Raw genomic sequence first — 25597 nt, forward strand, 5'->3', positions numbered from 1 at the left:
AAATGTTCTAAGGGAAGTTTAAGCTGAGATTGAGAGTGCACAGAAACCGAAAAATAAAATTTGGTGAGTGGAGGAACGTACGCACCATGAATGTAAATATTGACAGCATAAGTCATTAACATCAGGCCATAACTTGGACATGAGTATAATTGTGGTATGTAAGTGCCTCATTGATATGCGTGTAATCAATGACCTAGTTGTGGGACTATCGTGTCCTGTCATAAATACATCTACAAATACACTTGAACATATTAAAGCTAGACTCACAAACTATATTGATCACAATCACGATCAGCATGAAATGGAGGTGTTCACATATAGATGTAAATGTTGTTAAAAGGAGCCGTTATCATTTCTTGCTTGCATGAAGCTGAAAACTGCGTTGGTGAACAACGGAGTAGATGAATTGAAATCGTGAAAATACAAATCAAAGAGGTAAAAGCAATGTTCTTCACGTAACTCCCTAACAGATTCAGTGTACAAGTCAACCAAGGATTAAATCATTGAATCTAAATGAAATTAAATAATAGGAATATACGGCTATACATGAAAAAAGGTAACGGGCTTCAAATAAAGGAGTGTCAAAAGGGACTAACAGCTGAAACGTAAAAGAAAATCCACGATAAAAAACGCCCGAGAGGAACAAGACTGACCACCAGGCCTATAAGAAATGCGAACGGAAGTGCCAGAAGAGACAAAAGATCGTGCATCGACAGCAAACAAGAGGAAGCTGAGCTAGCAACACAATAAGAAGAGGTGGACAGTGTCTATATGATCGCCAAAAAGATGCGTGGATCTACGTTCAACATCGGCATACTAGCCGGAGGCATAAATGACAAGTATATTACCAACAAGATGCACAATACATGTAGATGGATGAAATACGTCCATAATGTTCTGAAGAGACATGAACTAGAGACCCTATCTGATCCATAGGCATATGTAGACGCAATATAAGTACACCGATAAAATCTGGGATAATAAATGACATTAAGTCCCTGAAAAATGCAAGCATCTCCATTGCCAGGCGCAATCTATGCGGAAATTGAACGGCGCGTTCCTAGTTCAAGTCATTGTGTCTTTTTTGTCAGTCCATATACACTTTTAATGATTATGTTCCGATAACCTCTTTTACATTTTGTTGACTCCACACAGCCCTCGGAGGTATGAGTGTCGATATTATCCAGGCGTTATCGGTAAGTGTAGTACCAAAAATATTACCGTGTGTGACGTCAAGAGTGTGATAGTAGATACAAAAGCATTCGAGTTTTGTCCACATCTGTAAATGAAGCTAGTTTTCTTCCAAGCCCCAACTATTCTTGCCTAGGTATTGTGCAGTCCGTTCCGTCTATAATAATTTAAGCAATAGATCACAAAATAGTTTTTATGCGATCTAAGTAACTGTAATGATTCTTCCTTCGTTTGAATGCAATCACAGTGAATGGATGACAAAGGATGTTAACAGTGATTTTGATAAAAGTTCTTGTGTTTCAACACATATACTCTTTGGACAATACCTCTGAAACCCAATGCTAAATGTCAGCTATACATGCAATAAATGTTGCGGGGATTCAAACAGAAAACAGTTAAATTCATCTCTGTCAATTTTGACATTTCTTTTTTAAAGCCGCTTAGGTGATGAACTAATCACACAGGTTTTGGCTGGACCTAATAAAGAATATCAAGCTACCTACCTAGTGTCATTCTTTTACACTAAATAAACTAGTATATTATGCTAAGTCAAGTGATTTCTTTTTATAAAGTTTCATTGAAACATGCAATCGGACAAGAAAATATTTGGATTTTAAAAAATACATTCACCTATATTTCTTTTCAACTAGGACAGAGAATCTGAAAAATGTGGAAATACAATTCGTTCTTACAAAACTAATGTACACCCCCATCAAGCGGCCATACAAATCACTGAATTTTGTACATTACAGACATATTAGCCTATAGAATCTGCAGAATAATTTGTAATAGTTCTTTTATTGCACATGATAATATTATCCAAGACCATTCGGTGATTTTGCAGGTTATATGAGGTTTTAATAATAAAAGTCGTATTTGAAGTTCGACTTAAACACAGTTTATATGATATAATATCACAGCATGACCTAGGATAGCTCACTCGTTGCAAGTCTTACCATAGAGGGATGTGAGTAGTTCTTGATTATCATATTGCTCTGGTAAAACTCGAGAAATAAAGTAGACATGAAACGTCCTTTATTCCTTCAGCTTGGCTACCGGAAACCTCGGGGAGTGTGCAATCTGTATCCGGACCCATAAGAGGTATCGCCTTTATATAAAACAACGGACTTACGATGCTCTTAAATTAAGTATACATTGACAGCCCATGACATAAGCATTCTTATCCAATCAGATTCAAGGATTTGTTTATTTTCTGTTAATAAAAGATCAAATTGTATGCAGCTGTGTGAATTGCCACTGTGACTCGTTATAAACAAACGTTAACTTGGTGTATCTCAGTTTCGTCGTATGTGGCTGCCGAAGCAACATCGGGAATATCTTTGAAAAAGGCGGTAGGTGGTAAACCTAGAATTTTCTTAAAAAATAAAAGGCCTTCGATTACCAGTAACAAGTCGTCGAATACCATTATGAAGAGATCTTTCATTACACAGAATGCCACGCGTTCATTAACACGGGATGGTAAAATCAGTCAGCCATGTTTGTGTTGTCTTTATGAGAAACTCGATGGTGCCACACACTACTGAAATGGACAATATTAACCTGGACTTGACACTATAACCTGGCATTCACCGTGTTGAATATTTGGTGACACATAATCATAGAGCGCATTTTAACAAATGAGGACTTGCACCTCCACTTGATGATGTTAATTATTGCACCTGTAGTCTACCGTTATAATATTCAGCTATACCGGTGCAAACTCGTTTGGACGACCCCAAACATGGTCATCGTGTTGTCGAAGCATTGCATTCTCTGGCTTCCCCTAGCATAACCCCAAACACAATTTTGAATTTCACATTACAGTTTAATATTTACAAAATGTCCATGAAAATTCATGAATGTACTCAGCTAGACGCGGCGCTGATGTGGATCTCAGCAGGTGTACACCCAAAGCAGATTTGGCTGAGTTTACCAGACGTGTTGTTGTTGATATAGACCCTGATGAGCATGCTATTTTTGAACATCGAACTGGTATATCAAAAACGTTTAACCTTAACTTTTACAATAATGTTTACCTGCTCAAATGCGCCGCCACAAAGAACCTGGCTGAGATCAGTGAAAACTGGAGAATCGGAGATACCGTCGTGTCAGATGCTTTAAGAAAAAAAAATGATGTAGCTGATGCTGCGGTAAAATAATACATGGAAAAAATAAATAATTGAAGAGTTTCACCGAACACTCGTACATTACGTTTATTTACATCAAACCAAACAACTGCTGACTAATGAAGGGGATGAAAAAGCTGAAAATGTTATAACAAATGGTGTTTTTAATAGTGTGAATGGTTTAGATAAACATAAATCTCATACCTTACCCAAATGATAGCGGATGCTAACATTGATGGTGCTTTTGTTGCAATTGTTGACGAAAATTTATGTTAGAGTGGTGTTAAGAAACTCAAGTATACACTTAAATATATTTGCTGAGCGCCAACTAGAAATTAATTGTTGGGACCAATGTAACGTGCCAAAACCAACTAGACGTCTGCATGGTGTAATCAGTAGCGCGTGAACACGTTTAATCTTTCTTTCTACAACACCGAAGTTGCATTCGCCGCTGAGCCCACCCCAGTTATATTTCCTAATGAATATGTAAAACAGACAATGACTAAACTGAGAACCGCGTTCATCATGATAAACAAGCGCACATGTTTGGTTGTGAGCTTGCTGGGACAACACGTGTTGTCCTGGTGTGGCTGGAATCACAACAACTACAACCTTTATTTATGCGCCAGTATGAATTATTGTCGAGGCTATATCTCTGGTGGAGCTAGCGAAATTGTTTCGATATGGATGCATTTGCGAATAAGTGTCTATACAGAACTTCTCGCGGAGACACAAGTAGTGTCTACACAAGTAGCAAATAGTACTCGGTGGCTATTGAGGATAAAGTATTTAGCACAACTGAGTCTGAGACTATGTTAGCAGAATGGAAATCACCGGCAACTCTGCGCTAAGAAAAGGAACAGAGGAGTAGCGGATTTACTTATAATAAAATTCGAGTAACGTTTACAAATAAAATACAAATAAATAATCGTATTATTTTTCGAGAAAGCGAATCGCCTATTGTGACAGTACTCGCGCCATCTTTATTTCTTACCATATCCCAATGTCTACGTATCCTTCTTTCAGCCCTTGAAAATGGTCTCAAATGACATGATTATGAAAATGAATTTCATATAGCCTATGAGGATTCATACTTATTCTGAAATTATTTAGCAACGAATAAGGTTCACAGACATTCCTATAATTGTTGGTACATCTTACTTGTTACAGAATTACGTTAGTTTCTCAAACAGTTATACAAAACTTCAAATAATGCATGCAAATTGTGCATTATAATTGTAATTCTTTATGCACTCATTGTTGCAAGACCCGTGATTCGAAAATAACCATGCTTATAAGCTCATACCGTACGTTTTGTTCTTGTCTGTGCTGGAATGTACACTATTAAACATTTTATCCAAAGCACGCAAATGTGTTATGAGTTCCTGATACAACCAACATGGTCAGTATTAGATTCAAGGTGAAATTTCAAGGTGCATTATTTTATACTGTTGACTTAATGCGGATAAGAGTTAGCAAATCAAAGAGCTCATTCAACTAATTGCGGCTTTATAAATTAAATGTTTGCATATATCGGCTCTTTTCCCAATTATGAAACCTGTAACTCCTGTTAATAGTCATCGTCCCTGTCGTGGAGATGTACTAGATTTCCCATCCTCGTGAAGACTCCAAAAGGAGTTTTCAATATTTAATCGAAAACAAACAAGCAAACAAACACAACAAACAAGGCTGTACACACGACAATACTCAAAACATTTCCGTGTATTATACATATCTCTCATAACAAATATCTTGTAAATGAGGAGGACAATGCGCACTGAGGAGAGCATTAAAATGTCATACCTTCCATACTCGTATGCATGCAATTATGAGACGCTTCGCATGCCAGTTTCTATCTACAGTGTCTTAAGCAAATTTGTATGCTATGTGAAGCACATGTTGAACTTGTCCAAGGCTCCAATGTTAAATCTCGTGCCTGGAATTGATTTGAAGTCTTGGTCTGCTCGTGCTACCATACGTTAAACATATTTGACACAATGAATGTTACTACATGTGTATAAGCCACGAAACCCTTTCTGTAAAGTTAGCATTGTCATGGTGAAATGTACAATAAGGATAATATAGTCTATTTAGGTTTCAAAAGGGCACTGCAGTGGGTCTTTTTCAAGACAGTTTTGACAAGAACAAAACGTCAAGATATAGCTTTGAAGTTTGGAACTGAATGTGTTAGTAAATATAAATCATAAACATAGCTATTTACCCTGCTTGGTCATGTTGTATGCAGTCGAACTATTTCCTAGGAATGCACGTTCAAAATTGAATGAAAAGAACACATGCTATACTTAATAGCATGGTTGTGGTTTCTCGTGTTTAAAGCGTGAAAGTCATCCATTCGTTTAGGTTAAAAATCATTTAAAGCCTAACATTTATATTTCGTACGCGTGTGCATGAATCGCTCGATTTGAGGAAGAAAATGTTTGTTTCTAAATGTGATGAAACTTCGATGCGTTTTGCTTTAAATGCAGCAAACAATGTTTACGACAATAATCTGTTACGATTCAACATTATTCAAACGGATTTTCATGTACGATTTTGTACGTATAAGTGGGTTATTGAGGCTTAAAGAGGTCTTCAGGTACAGTTGAGAAAATAAGGCACATATATGTATATGACTGCAGAAATGTTTGAATGATCTTTAATTAGTAACGACAACCTTGATTGATATCTGACATACACATTATTGCAAACGTTAATATGCATGCGCGAAGCCAGGTACTTGAGGCTTAAAGAGGTCTTCAGGTACAGTTGAGAAAATAAGGCACATATATGTATATGACTGCAGAAATGTTTGAATGATCTTTAATTAGTAACGACAACCTTGATTGATATCTGACATACACATTATTGCAAACGTTAATATGCATGCGCGAAGCCAGGTACCAAAGCGAAACATCAGTAACATCAACCAATGACGGAAAGTCCATTGTATGTGGGCGCAATGAGATAACCAGAGAAGGTGCAATACACTTGTTCGTGAGTGCCATACATAACACTATCAGAATCTGTAGACTTCAGGTAAACTGAGTCAACAACTTGCAGCTGGATGATGACGGAGTTACCGGCGTTTCCATGCTGCCCAGGAGTGCTGACGTACTGGTTTGGAATGCTAGACCGCAGGGTCACTATAATGCTGAAATGGTTAACAATATGTCTGCCAAGTCTAGAGCTAACAAAACACGTGTGGAAGGAATACGACAGGGAGTTTTCAAATTAATTTTAGACCAGATGATAATGTTCAGAAAATTATGAATCTTCTAAACTGCTAAAGTTTGTATAGTAGAAGTAAAGCCGAGCTTGATGATTAATAATACGAACATTTTTTAATTCTCAGAAGTTTTTAAATTACATTTTCTTTTGAGTGGAATTATTATATTTGACTGTCATTACTATCCTCTACTTCCTTTTCATATTCTTCGCTTTTGCAGTCAATGCTGCCATCATTATCTGCATTATTATTATTGTGTGCTGTGATGCTGGCTTGGAAAGAATATTTAAACTTACTCATTGTTGCGATAAAGGTAGATCACAACATGAAGGTTTGTCTGCGCTTGTGCGTGCACATTGAATTCGTATAATCCTTGTACGGGGGCCGTGAAATTTCCGGTGCGTTGGTCGAAGGCGTGCTGCAGATTTATGAAGATTTTGTTAAACACAATCATCATGTTCGAAGGTAATGTGAAACTTCTAGTCAGGCCAGCAGAAAATGCAATGACGCCTCTGCTTCCTGAAAAGAAACGAAGCAAACTATAAACATTACGAAAGGCATTCTAGAGAACGAAGTTATTATCCAATCCTTGACACACAAACCTAGTGTGCGTTTCCGGTAGTATTCGATAAATATCGTCTCTTCCCATGCACTCGCCTTTCTGATTGTCACAGCACACTCTTAGCCTCAACCGCCACTTGAAGTGGAGTCAAACTTTTCAAGATGCAAAACAAACACGATTTGTAAATTTTAACAAACAATATAATTATCAATGTTATAAATGAAAATGTGAGAGGAACTTACAGCAGTATGAAGTGAATCCAAAATTAAATCCAAAATACTTCCTTTACAGTCCCAGAGAATGTAAAGTTTCGGATAAATTTCAGAACCGGAAATGCACTGGTCCACCAAGAATCGAGACGTTGTCAAAATGGCGTTATAATGAACTCCTTTAAATAAGTTCCACTAGTTCCAAAATAATATTATAGTCCAATATTGTCTAAAGGCAACATAAAAGAAATGATAGTGGCTCCAAAATATGAATTAATGATTGGTCAGTTCTCTCCTTCAAGAGTCCATTAAGACTATGCGTTGCAATACACTCCACGTGACAGATATTACGACTCATTCTATTTCAAAATACCTATCCATGTAACCTAACACATCGAATAAGAATTAACCTAATTATCATAAGATACCATCTGGCCTATCTGTCCAATGGAAACAAGGAGGAATCTTCAAACATATTTACTAATACTTTTATTATTAGTAACTGCCAACAGATCCGTTAGCATCGACTTATAGATCCTATGCAATTATACGTTTTAAACTTCGTACAATAGACCATAAGCACGTGCAACAAATCTAAAAGAAGATAATAACTACAATTTACAATGATGAATAAGCCTTCATAAAAGTAGACAAAATCATGAATCAGGAGTAACAAAAGTAAAATGTTGATACGCATAACAGATAATAAATATGCAGGAAAGAAGCACGTAGCTTCTCTCAGTTATCCATAGAAAAACACCACAAGCAAGTCAAACTACACCTATACTCCAGACTGACACAATGTACGAATAAACAGTTGGCTAACATTACCATAACATCCATTTTCACTTACGACCTTTCGAATGCACTTCGGTACGTTTGAATGTCTTTGTTCCGACTATTTCGTAGGACATCGCGGTCCAGTAGGTCATTTTTATGATACTATCATAATGAATTAGAAATTACAGGTGAAATAGTATCATCGCCAATAAGGACACCAGAAAACGTGCTGTAAACCTGTTTCGCTTCTCCAAACAGTTTGTTGGTCCGTTTGGCTTTAACCTGCACATAATCACCCGACATCAAATGCAAAATGGCCGTGTTTCCGGCTTCCGCCCGATCTGTCGCTAATAGTCCAGACAGTGAGCAAATATACTGGCTGTTGTGGTACAAATCTTGTGAGATGGATTCATTTGTGTCTGATAGCGAAAAGAAGTGGAAAATATAGACGCCAGGAACAGGTGCTGTGAAAACTCCAGTATGGATGTTGTAACCGTTACCTTGATTGAGTAATAGTTTGTCGTACAAAATGGAATATCCCGGAAGAAAGCTCTTATGTGAGGTCAAGGTCGCTGAGAACGCGATGCACGTATCAGTACCATTTGCTGTTGATAAACGAATGTGAGTTACGTGAAAAAATTGAAAACATATGGTCCTTGTTTCACGAAAATTGTAAACATGTCTCCTCAAAATGAGATTTTGCAATATCGTCTTTAGAATACTTGAAGCACAATAACTTTTTTATTAGAGATAGAGAACGTGGTACATATTGAAAATCAATTTTAAGTTTAAAAATATAATATTTGGAAATCTTTTTGAAACATAAATGAAGAGTTTGGGAATTTCTAGGAATTTTGTCCGATATAAAGCAGGACTCATGCAAGGAAACTTGAAGAATGAATGACTGTAGTTTAGTTCCCCCATGTTACAAAGCAATAATAAAGACGTTTAGAATTCTCAATTGGATGAACACATTTTGGGACGTTAAGTGACACTGGGGACTGGGTATTATGTTAAGTACAAAGTATCAATAATAAAATACTGCTACAATACTCATGACGAAAGAGGGTGACAATACTCTTTTGAGAACCTGCAATCATTCTTGAGTACTTTGAGAACCAGACGAACTTCCTTTGATAACTATTGGTTGTACTACATTGTCTATACAACTCACCTGTTACCATTCGAACTCCAGAAAAGGTTGTATAAATCTGAGAGAAATGACAGTACACAGTGACATCTGTCTGATCATTTACTTGTACCGAAACATCATCTCCTTGGTTCAGGTACAGGATCACAGCATTTCCTGTAGTACCCTAGTCATCGTAAGACCAGCCCTAGAGAGATGCGACCAGTTCTTGATTCTTGTAAAGCTCCAGCCAATTTCGGGAATAACGAGTCAACGCGTACACCTGAAACTTGTAGACTCCACTAGTTGGACTTGTGAAAACCCCAGGGAAAGAGAAATCTGTATCCTGACCCATATGAGTTATCACCTTTGGATGGAAAGAGAAACGATAGAAGTTCATCGCTTTTTGCCTTCAGGAATAATAGCCTAATACTAAGAATCCTTGTTTAATGAAATTCACGCATTTGTTTATTGTTCCATATTAATATATTACGTTGTGTGTAACTGTGCATAGTAACTGCAAGTTATTCTTGCAAGTCGTTAGTGTAACAAATCCTCTCTCACGTATTGATATCTCTCAGTTCCTCATGTTATCGTTGCTGCGCACCAAATTATGCATTGGTCGTGCTGGAAGCGCTCCAACCGACATAAGTTAATTTATGCAAACATATGGCAGAAATGCATTTCTTTTTTTTCTCGTACAAATTACTTCTGAATTTTTGCTTTATTTCTGAATGTGAATGGTCATCAACAAGCTGTTGTCACCTCTTATTCCATAAGCGTCGATGTTGACCATTTTCTATCTTTATATAATTTTACATTTTATGATCCAAGATATGTTGACTTAGCTGTATACAATAATACATCAAAGAGAGAAATCTGAAACGAGAGTACTAGATTTAAACCCAGAGCGGATGATGTGAATGATGTAAATTTTTAATGTAAAGTTTGGTGCGATGGAACATTAAATCCTATAATCAACTTCATGTTTTTATTTAATTAATAATTATAATGGTCATTGTAGCAAATCAAATCTTTATGAAATTTGTACGCACTGAAAGTGTTGTAATGGATAAGAAATAAATAAACAAAAGTGAGGATGAGGAGGAATTGTGCGAAAACAGAGAATAATAGCTATTGCAATGATGTCATTCAATAGCCAAACATTTGTCTGTTTTATTATTGTCATTCAGTTACAATAACCATGTATATGAAAATAGAATTAGAGATATTTGAGCCTCATAATTGTAGAAGAGCTTTTTTGAAAGAACAAGCTATAACGATGGAGTGAATATGCTTTTCAAATTGGTATCTTTTATATTTAAATGCTTACTTTAATACATAAGAAATTTTCCTCTTGCACCACAGCTTACACTGCACTGCTTGTACATATTCTTTCATGTAATGCTAAACTTAGGTTAACTATAGTTGCGTAACACAGGTGGAGCTAATTCACCCATCCTACTGCTGATATATAAAATACACTATATGCGAAAGCATTCATGATAAGTAAATCAAAGGAAAATCTTAGTGCCAAATATTTCGATATTAGTCGAGAAGCCTCATATCGAATGATCGAAACAATAGAACTAAAAGTGTAATCATAAGCTGGTTGCACAACGTTTAGAGTAGAGATGTTATAAAAGATGTCATTGGTTTTATACAGACGTGCTCATTTCAAACGATGATCGATGCTGATTAAACAGAAATATCTTCACATTGCAAGTCATTAAATGGTTAAAAATGGCACAATGTGTAACGTCTGTAAGGAAACAGAAAGTCACTTGCTGAAACTAAGTGTTGAACTAATAGCATATAGTATTTGAGAGTCTTGTGCCAAGGAAAATGCAATTGGTTCTTGTCCATTTTCTTGAGACTTCGCTGAAAAAATATCGAACGTAATTAATTGATATCCTTTCTAGTCTAAGCTGTAATATTTAAAGTGTGGCATATTGTTTGCTATTCTTTAAACATTTTGATGAACAAGTATTCCCCGAAAATTCGGATGATAATTTTGCTTTGAAATAAAGCATCTACAACATGAACACTCATGTGACAAATTGCAGATGCGCCGTTTATTGACGTGTTCACGCATTAATCATCTATGTCAGTTGTCAGACAAGAGAAATCGACTTAAGGGATGAATCTAGATTTGATAGAAAGAAACTAATGAAATTAAAGAACGAAACTTTGAAAATGAAACACAGCACATGATAAATAATTACTAGTCTGTTCAAGAAGAAAAGATGAAGAGGAAAGTCAGTGCCAATATAGAATGCATAAATAATGAACATCGCAAAGGCGATATAATGGTAATGCATGTGCATCGTATAAAAGAAACCTGAAAAATGGCTTTAGCTTCGAGATTTAATAGAAAAATAGATAAACAGCTGATCACTCGAAACAGGATATTACAAAGAAGACTAGCTATAATACTGGTCAGAAAACACACATGAATATAAATTTTACCATTGCATTATAGGCAAGCATCATCAGGGGTCACTCATGTCGACTGCCAAAAACAAGGAAAAGAAACAAGGTAAACGTGAGCTAGTCAGAGAATCTAAAATTATGAAAACACATTAGAGAAATACAAAATTAAATACAGACAGAGAGATAGAGAGAAGAGAGGGAGCGATTAATAATTATTGACTTTATGAAAGACGATGACTCAAAGATAAATGCTTACACAGAAGGCCTAGAGAAAGAAGGTCTGAACTTCAGAACAGACAATCATGCAAGAGAATTTTGAACTACATGCTAATAAAGACACGTATTGACGTCGACGGCTTATATAGTCAAATAGTCAAATTGAACGACAGCCGGTACCCGATGCACGGGATACAACACAGGAGGCTAGATAGACTGCTTGCAAAAAGGAGCATGAACCTGAATTATATCTCAACATCGTAGATTAAACAACATCAAGAGAACTGCATTCGGACTGCCATGTAAAAAAGAAAATAACAAAGTTCAGCTGTCTGGTTAGAGAAGCGTAGAGTTTGTTCTGTCTGTAGTTGGGGACACTTAATGTAATATGTTTGAGTTAGAAAATGTCGCTAAGATGAACATTTCAGGCAATCATTTTATCAAGGATTGAATATATATGAATTTATAAGCTGTATACATATCAACTGATTATAAATATCTTTTAAACTTTCATTTTGTCATTACTAATTTCTTTTTTGCTTATAATATTTAATTTGTTTTAGTAGTGTCAATATCAAAATTTGTATTATTATATTTACATAAATGTCCCAGAAACCCGAGAATTAGTATAATAACTAGGTTGAAATTCTTCAGCACTGCTTCTCTCATGATAGAATCTGAAATACAATAAATTTACAAAAATGAGAAATAAATCCAAGTTTGTCATAACTTCTAACTCTCTCTCTATATATAGCTCGACATCGTAGCAGTAAAATTTGCAGTAGGAAATATTAAGCATATAATTCTATGAGTTAGAAATAATAAGCTTGTGAAGTAATAATAATAATAATAATAATAATAATAATGATAAGTAGAAGAAGAAGAAGAAGAAGACCTTTTGTATTTTAAGACGATAACTAATTTAACAATGAAGTAAATGTCTTGTATGGTCTGCATAAAAATGTATGCAAACTGCATACGTAAAAGAGACAACTATTTTTATTTGCTACATAACTTGTAGCTGTTCGTCACCAATGGCGCCACTCCACTACTAGAATTTGCCATTAAAATCGACTAAGTTCTACCACTAACCTGCGATTGCTTAGTTGTCAATGGAAATAATATTAATACGACTCAGTTTGAACACCATTTACTTTTTCCTTTACCAGATTAGAAAGGACCAAGCAAATGGCTTCATTTTACAGATAAAAGGTTACTTGCATGCAAGCGATTTGCTCTCTGTATTTGCTTTCGAATTTTCGCTAGGTACTTATGTCACTGTGGGTCGTGTTGGACTCTGATAGAGTATAGCTGAAATTTATGCCTAATCACCAAAGATGAAAAGAGATTCAGAACAATTAGCAAAAATGTTATGACAGTTAATTGTGATGAACCAAGTGAACAAAATGCAGAAAGAAATGAACGTTAAAGAGCCAAAATTAAGTAGAAATGTACCGTAACATAGTATTTCTGAAATATGTATTACAGAGTAATCAACTACTTTGATAATACTTTTTTGTTGTTGTGTATAATCATAGGGGGTATAATCTAGGTTGGATCATACACAAATAATGGAATCATTTATGCTACCTTGTACTGTAGGTGTTACATCGTAAGACACTGGCAAGGTTATAATTGATTACAGGAGAGACAAGAATGTAAAAGATATTTTGCTTGTTATAATTCATAAAGATTCAATTTACAAGTAGATCATCGACTAAATTTAATAGACGATATTAATGATTACAAGATCGTTTCAATAGCAGTAAATGTTACTGCATCATGATATGAACTGCACAATGCAACTTAAAATGCTACAACTTATATAACTTGTGAAATAATGTGGGAAAGATTCAACAAGAAAGAATCTGCAGGCTTGAGCAAATATACATTTGACATTAAAGACATCATTTTCATCTCATTGTGCAGCACATACACATGCTGATGACAGCTTCCCTATGTTAAAAGGTATTTCATTTTAGCCAAGTGATACTATTAATTATGAAACAGAACATCAACTAAGGAAACGTAGGAATCGCCATCTAGATATTCGTGCCATTACGTAATTTCGTTTTTTCTCCAAGAAATCAAAAGGTTTTAAAGTCGAATGAATTAATTGAAGAACCAATCAGGAAAATCCGTCCAAGTAAAATAAATGCTGGTAATTTTTGATTTGCATACATTTGGGGTCTTCAAAAATATCAGAATCTTGTAAACTATATTTGTAAAATTTATTTACTAAGAAAACAAACTTCATATGTAGCAAGGAGAATTTGATTAAACTTCATATCATTTTGCATATAAACTTAAACGAATTCCAATAATCAGGATAGTGAGAACATTATCAGAACAAGCAAGCTCTAGGCCATTTCAAAAGTGACGATTGACCAGACATAAAGTTCCACATTAGCTTGTACGCCTTAGATAATATAACTAACGAAAGAAGGTTTATTTGAGATATATTGAACTGCTTGAACGGTGAATAGGAAAATAAACATCGATCTCCTACCTAAATTTCCTTTAGGCTGTCTGTGATTTAGTTCCCTATAATATATGCCATTAATCCATATATTGTGTTACTTTTAAACAAATTCTATCATGTTAAAAATTATTCAACTTAGTTAATAAAATCAGGCGTATTTTCTCTTGAACTCTTTTCACATACCCTGGATATAGTTTATGCAAAAAACTTAAAAAGAAAGGTTCTCGTCGTGCACATTTTGTCGGCATCGTGCGGATTCTCGCTTTTGTAAACAAGAACAGCATGCATCTTTTCTTGCCATATCAAATTCGTAGATGTTAACCGTTTGTTATTTAAACGTGTCATGTTTGTTACAAGCTTTCGTTCAATGTTCTTGTGCTCTTTTGCACGTCTAGCAGAGGTTAGGTTGGTAAATTAACTTATGTTTAAGCCGCAGCTGTATTAAAATTCTTAGCCTTGGTTTTGTCGGCTTCTTCTTCAACGCTATTCTTGGTCTCTCTATATTGTCTCGACATTTTATATTTTTTTAAATTATATTGGAAAATTTGAAGATTACGGCATCCCGTTGTTTAAGTTTATGTTTTCCTCACACACCTGCAAATAATTTTCCGTTTGGTTCATTATTTATATCAGGTGCTCAGTCTTGTTGCACATGGTCATATTTTGATTTGTCAGCAGATTATTTTTATTCGTTTGTGTTCATCTGGGAATATTCAATAGAAATAAATCTTCCATTCATTTTCTTCACGTTATTTCTTTTTTCTAGCATTAAATGTTTCTTGTTTAAATCTATTTTTTTCCGCCGTCTCGGTTAAGACCTCATCAGTTATATCTCTTCTTTATGTCAAATCGTGTGCTGCGGATTGAAGTTCTAATGGTCTAGTTCAAAGTTACCTCAAATGATTAGCTTACGAATTAGCAACCCATGTAAATAATGTTTTTATTCCGAGATTGTTATACGTTTTTGATGAGAATGATGGGGCCTGGTTCTAATTAGAGGGCTATACGATATATGCGGCCCTTTGAAGGTGTTCTACCGCTTTGATCCATTCTTGGGTGATTCTTCTTGGACCCAGAATCTGGACTGGTCTCCACTAAGTGTCAAGACTGCAGGGAAAACAGGGCACATATCTTGCCAAAACTACGCCGTTTATTTCGATTTTGGAATTATGAACATAGGTTTGTCTGGCTGAACGAAACATCAACTCCGGTGCTTGCACAGCTCAACCACAATACCAACCTTCAAAGCTTCACAAAAGCGAACAGTATACTCAAACACCGCATACGTCAGACTTAAAGCTACCCCTGCTGGCGTTTGCGCATGTGTCTAACCCTTTTGTTCACACGTCCATTCCAAATAAAGTCATACAAATCAATGATAATATATAGAAACGATACAAATATCAGCACTGAAAGCTCCAAGTATATAATAATTAACACCACACTACTGGATCTTCTCAGCTTCAATATTCACCTTTGTATATTATTTATTAAATATAATCTATTTGTGACTTATCAAATTTATATCTAACAGATAATTTAGCTAATGATCATTTCAACATTAATATATTATCAATGCAAAGGGTATTTTAGAGTTGAAAACGTTGATTAAATAAATTCGTTCATTCATTAAAACATTTGATCATTCATTGATGCAGCCGTATTTGTAAGTAAACGTATTCGTTAAGATGATTAGTGAAATAAAATCATTTTAATGTTTATATTTTAATTTTTAAAAACAATAGTAATAATTTATGACATTGATGTCAGCATTAATAATAATAATAATAATAATAATAATAATAATAATGAAAATAATAATAATAATAATAATAAAAGTAATAAAAGTAATCATAAACAATAATTATCATCATTATCTTCATCATCATTAATATAATCATCACTTCATCAAATGATCATTACCAATATGATATTAATTATTATGCTATTTAAATAATATATCTTAATGCTATGTTAATAATATTTACAGTCTGATATTATTATTATTATTATTATTATTATTATTATTATTATTATTATTATTATTATTAGCTTGCAGTGATTATTTTCTTGGGATCATAATTTATGTCAAGGATCATCATGACCCTGTCATTTAGGATAGAATGAGCAATGTTGTGCCGTTTACATTTCCATCTTTAATACCCGGGGGTTGCTTTGACACACTGTACTTATGTGTAAAGGTCATAAGGTACAAGATTATTCTCTGATCAGCAATATGTGTTTACTTTTTATATAGACCGGACGATTTTGAGAAGTCAGATTACAAATTTCATAAAGGTTTTACCTAAAATACTTATGCAAAATATAAATTAGCATCGTTTAAGGTAGTTGATGCACATATTTCATAAAACAAAAACATACTGAAAATTGTAAAAAGTCAATAAAACGAGATTACAAATACAGAAGAAAAATAACTTTCTAAAATATCATAGTAAGTATTGTTATAGATTAGCTAAGTAATTGTCAACTAATTAAGACATTTAGTTTTAATTATGAATAATACAAGAGATTTCCAAACCCGATTGGAATAAACATTTGGTTACTTTTGTTCAATTTTTGGAATTTAGGCAATGATTCTGAACTATGGTCACTGTAATTACTTTTTACCATTATTAGAAGCGTTGTTTAATAATAATAATAATAATAATAATAACAACTGAAAGAAATGAAGTGAGCTTTTTCGTTTATAGAAGGGTTATTAAACCATATTCTGAAACACAGAGAGGTGGAATTGTCAGTAATTTATAACGAGTATGCATTACAAATTTAAAAAATACATACATACATACATACATACATACATACATACATACATACATACATACATACATTTTCCAAAACTAATGACAGGTCTCCTCCGCCGCCTGTAATATGTCCTGTAAAGTGGAACGAGACAGTTTATCACGGGATTAACTGAAATGACACAAACTTTCCAGTTAACAGACTGAAATTTAATGTAGTGTCCTTGTCGATTATCACTGTTTTCTAATCAATTTATTCACGAGATCTTCAGAAAATGTAGTGTTCAATCAGAATTTACTAGCATAGCACAAAGTTAATTTCAACCGAAATATATAGTACAAATTTATGTATGGTCCTCTTCTTGAAATAGACCTATGATGACTTAAATTGATTAATCGGCACAGTACCAGTTTAAAGTGAATAAATAAGGCATCTGCCATGCTGAAAGAGGCAAAGCACCTTCTTTTCAAGCGAGAACCCTTCTAGAAGATTCTGAGTCTACCTCTAATGTAATGCAGTGAAGACCAAGAGTGTGATCGGAATGTGAAGGAAGGTCGTTATATGCTACTTACAATGTTAACCCCACTAGACGTCAGAGCAGATGTTTATCTATTTGACCCGGATATAGCCAACGAAACCTTCATCAAACGCGGGATGGACCTATTGATTCGCAACGACCATCCCCGCACTCTTAAATGCTGGTAATTATTTTGTTCTTTATCGTTCAATGCGCAGCATGCCTGTGTTCCAAAGCTTTCATATTTGGGTTTGGAGAAGAGTTTATTTCAGTGACAATTGAATTAATTACAGATGAAAAAAGCCAATAGAGTAGTAAACAAATAACCTTGCATATATATATAAATTTGTTTAGACCACATCATTTGGCAGCTTATTTTGAGACCACTATGATTTTCAACACTAAACAATTATAAGAAGTCTCGCACAATAAGTATGACACAAATTAGTGACAGATTTAGTTCTTTATCATCACTGTGTAAATTACAATTTTCGCTGACTATTTTTATGTAAATTTGATTAGAATTGTTTGTTGGCTTTTTTTTCTTATTTGTTGTTCTAAATCAAGAACATAGTGTACCTGACTAGGGACATTCATTTATAAACAACATAATATATAATTAATATTTGTATGGGAGTATAAATTAAATATTAGGATTATTATCAATAGAGTTAAACATGTTTAACTTAATCTGAATGTCGGATGTTGATTTTTTAATCGCATTTCCTGATCTTGCTGACAACTTTAATTGTTTTAAAAAGGTAATGACCTGCATCCTGGCTCTAAAATTGTATCTTAGGTTTTTATATCAATTTTGTGTACTTGAAACATTACTCCTTCCTATCTTAACATCCATAGTGGAATCAATTGCGTTGGTGTGTTTAGTTTCTAATTAAATTTATTTTTTATTTAAATTAGTAATCACTGGAAGTGCAAAGAACTCAATAATACTTCCATGATAAAATTATTTTACTTTCTAATTATTGTTAATGCAGACAAGGACGTTTTATATTATATTTTTGTGACACATCAAATGATTCTTAATATTTGCCACGTTCCATGAAATTGGAACATTATAATTTTTAAGACTAAAGGTACGTCAAATACTCAGCGATGGAGTATTTTGGACACCACTGGAATTTTATTACAACTATATTCGTTTTGACTTCTGATCTAATTTGTAGGAAAATATTTGGATTTAATTCATAATCCTGCAAGTTTTTTTTTTTTAAATTGTAACGTTGTATTGTAGGGATAATTATTTGTTGAATTTAACAAAACTTGTTTTTTTCTCTCTTATCTGTTATGTTTTAGTTTAATACCAAATAATCGTGACGCAGTTTTGGTATAGACTGAAAATGCATTCTAAAAGATAAAAAATACAACTTCCTGGGGGATCACAAAAATCGTAAAAAAACCCGCGATATTCAGCGTAAGACAACTCCGTCGATGACAAACTGGCTTACCTGTTATCGCTGATGGGTTTTTATTTTCTTTGTTGAATCGAAGAAATATGCGCGATTATTCGGTGACAAGTTGAGAGCGTCGCCCTCCCTGCTGCTATGAATTAAAAATTTATGTTATTGATAATGGCAAATATTGGAGAAGCATATACCACTAGATTAGCTCGAGAGCGACTAGAAGCAATCCAAAAATTTCTTCCTGTGAGAGATTCTGTAAGACAAAAATTACAAGCGCGGAAGGAAGCACAAGTTGAATATGCTACAAGCACAGAACAATTATTTAAACCCGTTACAACAGCTACTGAAAAAGTTGCGGCGGTCACTGAAAGAGCTTTATTGGGAGATATTAAGGATGAGGAGGAAAGAAAAAATGGTATTCTTCCAATATTAAAACAAACCGCTGAGCAGACTGAAAAAATATCAGCAAGAACTAAAAAAAACAAAAAAATTTTTTTACCAGATCATCCAACTGATATAGCTGCAGCTCACCCTCCACCCGTCGGCGAAGAAATACTTAAAGGCATCAGCGAAATTCATACTGAAGTCGCTGGCGTAAAAGAAAAACTCGCGCCTGAACCCAAACCGGTGAAAGAAAATGTTGAGCTGATTGCAAAATTTAACGAAGGTGCTATTAAGCAACTCAAAGAAATAAAAGAAAAAAATTTACCTGCTGCAGCACTATATGGTCTGGATCGAAAAAACGAAATTTTAGAACAAAAAATATGCTACCGTAAACGATACCAGTTTCATCAAGTGGATATATCGTGTATACTACAACAAGAAACAAGCTAGAGATACTGATCCAGGATTTGTGAGTTTTATAGATAAAATGCAAAGACTTGATAGACAACGCAGATCACCTCAACAGCCACTACCTCCGCAGCAAATAGAATGACGACAAACGCGGGGGCAGGAAACACAAACAGAAGATGAACCTGGTCCTTCATAAGATATTTTTAAAAAATCTTGGTATCTTAGGCGCTACTGGTAGTGGTTTAGGAAGTGGTCTTATTCCCTGTCCTAACAGTATCTTCAATGATGCGCAACGACTAGAAGTTCTCATAGGAGGAAAGCGAGCTGGGAATAACTCACCAGAAATAATTAATGAAGCAGCTGATATCTGTCGGCGATTATTTCAAGGTGGTATCATGGATATCGATATTTACGGAGGGTTTATTGATGAGCTAGTTGATGACTACCACAGTGACTAGTTGTTAGATAAATAAATAATTAAATAAAATGATCGTACACAATTCTCATCGTGGGTCCGTACCGGTCTACGTGGTAAACTCGCGATTACCAACTTATATGCAACTTACGGAGACGGACTCGGTGATGTTGTTGAGGGTTTATTCAGAAGGATAGCTCCCAAAGCAGTACCAATCGCAAAACAATTATCAATGAAAGCTATTGATGTTATTCGTGATAAAGCTCCTGGTGCTGTTGGTAACGTTGCCAGTAAAGCGTTTTTGGCAATCAAGAACAGACAAGCACGATTAATGCGCAGGCCGAAGGCGGTCCAGCCACAACCGGTCAAATTACCAAACACCGAAGTGATGCCTGCAGATGTTAGCAAAGTAATAAATCAAGCTGCAAATCAAAAACTAGCAGCGCTGATAAATCAAGGGGCTGAACAAATAAATACAAGTTTTATATCGGGAAGTGGTCTTCGTTTTAGAAGATAACAAATTATAATAAAATGTTTAACCGTGTATCTGACCCAGCATTTGACATGGATGCACCATTACTCAAGGATGAATCCGTGCGTGATTATCAGTATTATCCTTATGAAGCAATATCGCTAAATCAACGGGGGAGAATTGAATTACGAGTTCAGGATACAAGTAGGTATTTCTTGCCCCTGAAGCATTTATTGAAGTCACAGGTGAACTTGTAACAAACGTCGCCGCTAATACACAATACGATGCTAATATTAAAGTTGGATTTGTTAATAATGGCATCATGGCGTTATTTAAAAGTGCTGCCTATATGATTGATGGAAAAGAAATTGAGACAATCCAGGATAATGTTGACGTTGCTACAACGATTATAGGCCTAGCAAGATATTCAGATGATTATACTAGATCAGCTGGTCCGACTATGATGTTCGCTAAGGATAATCTTGACCATCCCGATGGAGTACAGTATATTGTAAGACAACCAAAAGACCGTGCTATTCCTCCTGTTGATGCTGCCGTGGAAGACATGATTATTAATGTTAATCCAAATTACAATTTAGGATTTAGAACAAATCAGTCAATGCTGACACCTGATCGTAGAGAGTTTTCGTGCGCAATTCCGCTATCCCACATCTTTGGATTTTGCAGAAATGTCAGAAAGGTCATTTTTGGAGCCAAACGCACAGTTGTTCTTTATCGAAAAGAGGATAATGATGCTATCTGGCGGGAAGCCGGCTCTCCTGAGGGTAAAGTAATATTATTTAAACTCGCGTTATGGATGCCGGTATTGTCACCATCAATCACTGAGGAACAGCGTCTAATTTCTTTTATGGATCAAGGCGGTAAATCAATATTGTCGTGGTTAAGAACAACCACCGATATTAATCAAAATCCTGTCAATGTTTATTCACTTGTCATATATCATCACAGCAAGGTGTTTCTGCACCAAGACATGTTTTTGTTGCTTTTCAACTGGCTGAACGATTAAACAATCAAGAAAGAAATCCAATGGTATTTGACAATCTTAATGTCTCTGAAGTATCTTTAAGAATAAACGGGCATCAAGAACCATCCGAGGATATAACGTTGAATTTTTAGAATAATCAAGTAGCACGTGCATATCATCGCTTGATGACATTTATGGGACGTGATCAAAACATAGACACTGGTTTACAAATATCACAACTGGATTTTACAACGCTGTACACGATTTATTACCTTTCGTTGGAACATCTTGATTTATTTAAGCAATCTATCGTTGATATACACTTTAGAGCTATCGTAAATTCAGCTGATAATGACAGAGCAATTGCTGTTATACTCAGCGACAAATCAATGATACTTGAAGGTGTTGGTGGCCGAATAAGAGTTATTGATGCACCAGTGGAGAACATGTAATATTGTCAAAACAATGTGTAGACAATTAGAACAATCGCATTAATTATAACAATGTCATATAGTCACGTTAATGTCACTCTGACTCCTGGTCAGGCGAAAAAATTACAATCAAAAACGCAAGCGCATGTGGGACGACGATAACACTAAAAAATGATCAAATCGCTAGTGGCGGTCCAAACAAATTATCGTTGACTAAAACTCAACTAAAACATTTCAATAAAGCGAAGCAAGCAAAAACTGGAACTCAACTTGATTTCGCCCCAAAATCCATCAAGGATATGGTTAAAACCGGTGGTATATTTCCACTTCTCGCCGCGTTACCAGCAATAATAGCTGCTGCTGCCCCAGCTGTCGCAAAAGCAGCCGCGTTAGGTGCTGTTAGAACCGCTGCTGGAATGGCATTAAAGAAAGCAACTGGGCAGGGATTTTATACAACGAGAACTTTAAAACAAAATCATCACGGACACAAAAACCAACAAGGCGTCAAAAAAATCCAATCTGCCTCAGCCGGGTCGTCTAAAATTACCAGTGGAACAGTACGGAGCGGGTCTAAGACTTACAGGAACTCCGCCTTCATGGTACCCAAAACGGTTTTAGACGCAGCGCGTCTCACACCGATGTCAAATTTTGATTTGCTCGATGCTGCTAAACAACTTAAAATAAAAAATTTCAGAGGTGTTTTTATGCGAGATCAATTACCACAACAACCGAATAATCCAGAAACTGGAATTATTAATCTTGATAACAGCGAACGCCCTGGAACTCACTGGGTTGCTTAAATGTTCTTGACGTGATATCAAAATCAACCAAACCGCCTCACAAGGTCGTGCACGAGTATATCGCGAGTCGATTTAAACAATTCCTAAAGAATAATGGTTGATATTTACGGAAGATCTCTCATCGAAACAAAGACAAAAAAAAAACGCGGTGATATAGATTTATCAAAATATGCGAACAAAGATGAAATTGACAATCTTTTAACGTTATCCGGGATAGACCCAGATGAGGTTGTTATATTTCAGGACCGATACGGAAAATTAAAAAGCAGTAATATCAAATGGAATGACATAGTTCGCAGGGTTCCTGGAGCTGCCGCGGATAACATCCCCGTGTTTACTGACAGCGGAAAAATCAGAGACTCAAGTGTGTCGTTTACAACTATCAGGAATGAAATTGCAAAAAGCCTTGCTAATCGCCTAAAAAATACCGGTGACACAATGACAGGTGAGCTCAGCATGAACGGGAACAAAATAATTGTTTTAAGAGATCCAACATCCGACGAAGATGCTGAAACGAAAAAATATGTTGACGTTAACTACGGCGTCGTTGACTATAAAATATCCACGTTGCGGAACGAGTATGACTTCTTAGAAACTTTCAAAAAACTAATGAAACCGCGGGCGAATTCTTTGGTGATCCACTCACCGTCGACATGAAACTTTCTGATATCAAGAACAACACTGACACGATCAAACAAACACAGCAAGATATCGTAAGTGAGATTCCTGAGATCGTTAACAAAACCAGTTTGATTACAATCCCACCTGGAGTAACTGCCGGGCAGATTACCAACATAGTATACACGGTATCATCTGGATTTGCAACATGGTCTAAACAAAATAAAACTATCAAATACACCGCAACAATCACTAGAGTGTATAGGTTTTCTGTGTTCAGTGCTGCAAAATTTGAGATATTTACAAAGTTTCCCTGGCAACATTCAACTGATGGTTTTCCGGGGTTGTTACTATCATATTAAATAAAGGAACCGAAGAAGAATTTATGCTGAAAGCAGCCGATGAGACATTAAACGCAATATCTTACTGGTGGTGTTTGGAATTTGCAGCTTAAACACCTCAATTGTTTACTGCGTAAGATAATAAATGACCCCGTTAACAGAGTTAACGACGACAACATTAAATGTCCAGAAATATAGATACGGTCAAGTACGCGAATGGCAATCAGAGTTAAAAACCCTCATCGACAAATACACAACAAAAGTAGAGAAATATAGGCGACGAGCAGTCATCCTGGATGCTACAGTATACTCAGTATCCGCGTTAGTTGCATCCACTGGAGTAGCATTATCAGTGCTAACGCCAGTAACAACTACAATCGCAGTAACAATATGCGTTTCATCATCAGCGTCAATCGCAGGTGTTTTTAATATAATCGCGAAAAAAATATCTTCACGCACGAGCACAGAATTGCACGATTATGTCATACAACTAACACAGCAACAGCAGCATACTAAAAATTATCGTCGCTGATATCATCAAGCCTCAACGACGAAACAATATCAGATTCCGAATTCGCTCTAATGGTTAAGATATACTAAGACTGCACCCGCCATTTAAAAATAACAAAGATAAATAATGACAGAATTACTTCAACAGATAGCCAAAAATACAAGCCCCAAAGAAACTTCAATGATAACAGTAAGCTCGACTAAACCAGGATTTTGTATTAATTTTCCAACTCCAATTCCCGTGAATGAAATCGCACTAGCACAATTACGAGTATATCACAGTTACCCCAATATCAGATCAAAATCATTCGTCGGATTACCAGCAAATAATTCGTTTGTTTTTGCAAATAAAAATAAACAAGATGGCACTCCCGACTGGAACGTCATTGGGATACCAACCGGGTCTTTTCAAATCGAAGAAATCAATGAGGAATTACAATGTCGAATAAAAAATATCTAAGGAAAAGAATCCAAAATAACAATAACTGTTCATGAACCAACGCTGTCTTCTGCAATCGAAATAAACTCTCCAGACAACGCTGTAGATATATATCAGAGTTCGATCAGAACAGTGTTAGGATGGCCTGAAATCCCACCTGAAGCACCACCGATACCACCAGAACCGAAAAAGTATGATTATGTCACGAATCAGGCTTCATATCATGAAATTTCCCCATTATACAAAAATCGTTTACATGAAATAAAACAGTTCGCAACAACGAGCATTAGATTTAGCTTCGTTGATCGGGATCTTGGGACTTGGTCTTATATTCAGGAACAATTCCCTGCAGGAGGATTTTTATCTCTGCATATGAGTGATATTATTAAAACTTTTAAAGAAATTAATCAAGAACACAAAACACAACTACAACGACTACGGCAAAATTTCCAAGAACATCTTTTTGATATAACTGGTTCACGCAGCGAAATCATTAAACAAATTGAGATATTAAATCAGCTTTTAGTAGACATGGGATTTATTCGCTATACAGCATTTCGGGGTTGAATCGACGATAAAACCGGCGCTAAACAAAGATTGTTAGCTGCATATTCGTTAACAGAAGCAGATCTATCGAATTTTAAATTTCCCGGGTATAATAACGCCGAGCTAAAAAAAATCAGTCGATGATATCATTGATGAGTTCTTTGACGACATACTCGCACAGTACAAAAAC

The 25597-nt window shown here is 35.4% G+C and overlaps 1 protein-coding gene across 1 annotated transcript in view; it reads right to left on the minus strand.

Moving 5' to 3' along the window:
- Window positions 1-6219: 6219 nt before the first annotated feature.
- The window catches only part of LOC149781748 (complement C1q tumor necrosis factor-related protein 4-like), a 65720-nt gene continuing 46342 nt past the window's right edge, over window positions 6220-25597 (minus strand). The window contains exons 2-5 of the mRNA XM_089935009.1: window positions 9269-9410; window positions 8281-8699; window positions 6840-7105; window positions 6220-6468 (exon numbers count right to left, since the gene is read on the minus strand). Coding sequence (XP_089791135.1) covers window positions 6240-6468; window positions 6840-7105; window positions 8281-8699; window positions 9269-9410 — 1056 coding nt within the window. The 3' untranslated portion in view covers window positions 6220-6239. The remainder of the gene's footprint in view (window positions 6469-6839; window positions 7106-8280; window positions 8700-9268; window positions 9411-25597) is intronic.

The sequence above is a fragment of the Sinohyriopsis cumingii genome, chromosome 15, assembly GCF_028554795.1.
Source record: "Sinohyriopsis cumingii isolate HCF-2022 chromosome 15, ASM2855479v2, whole genome shotgun sequence".
Lineage (NCBI taxonomy): Eukaryota > Metazoa > Mollusca > Bivalvia > Unionida > Unionidae > Sinohyriopsis > Sinohyriopsis cumingii.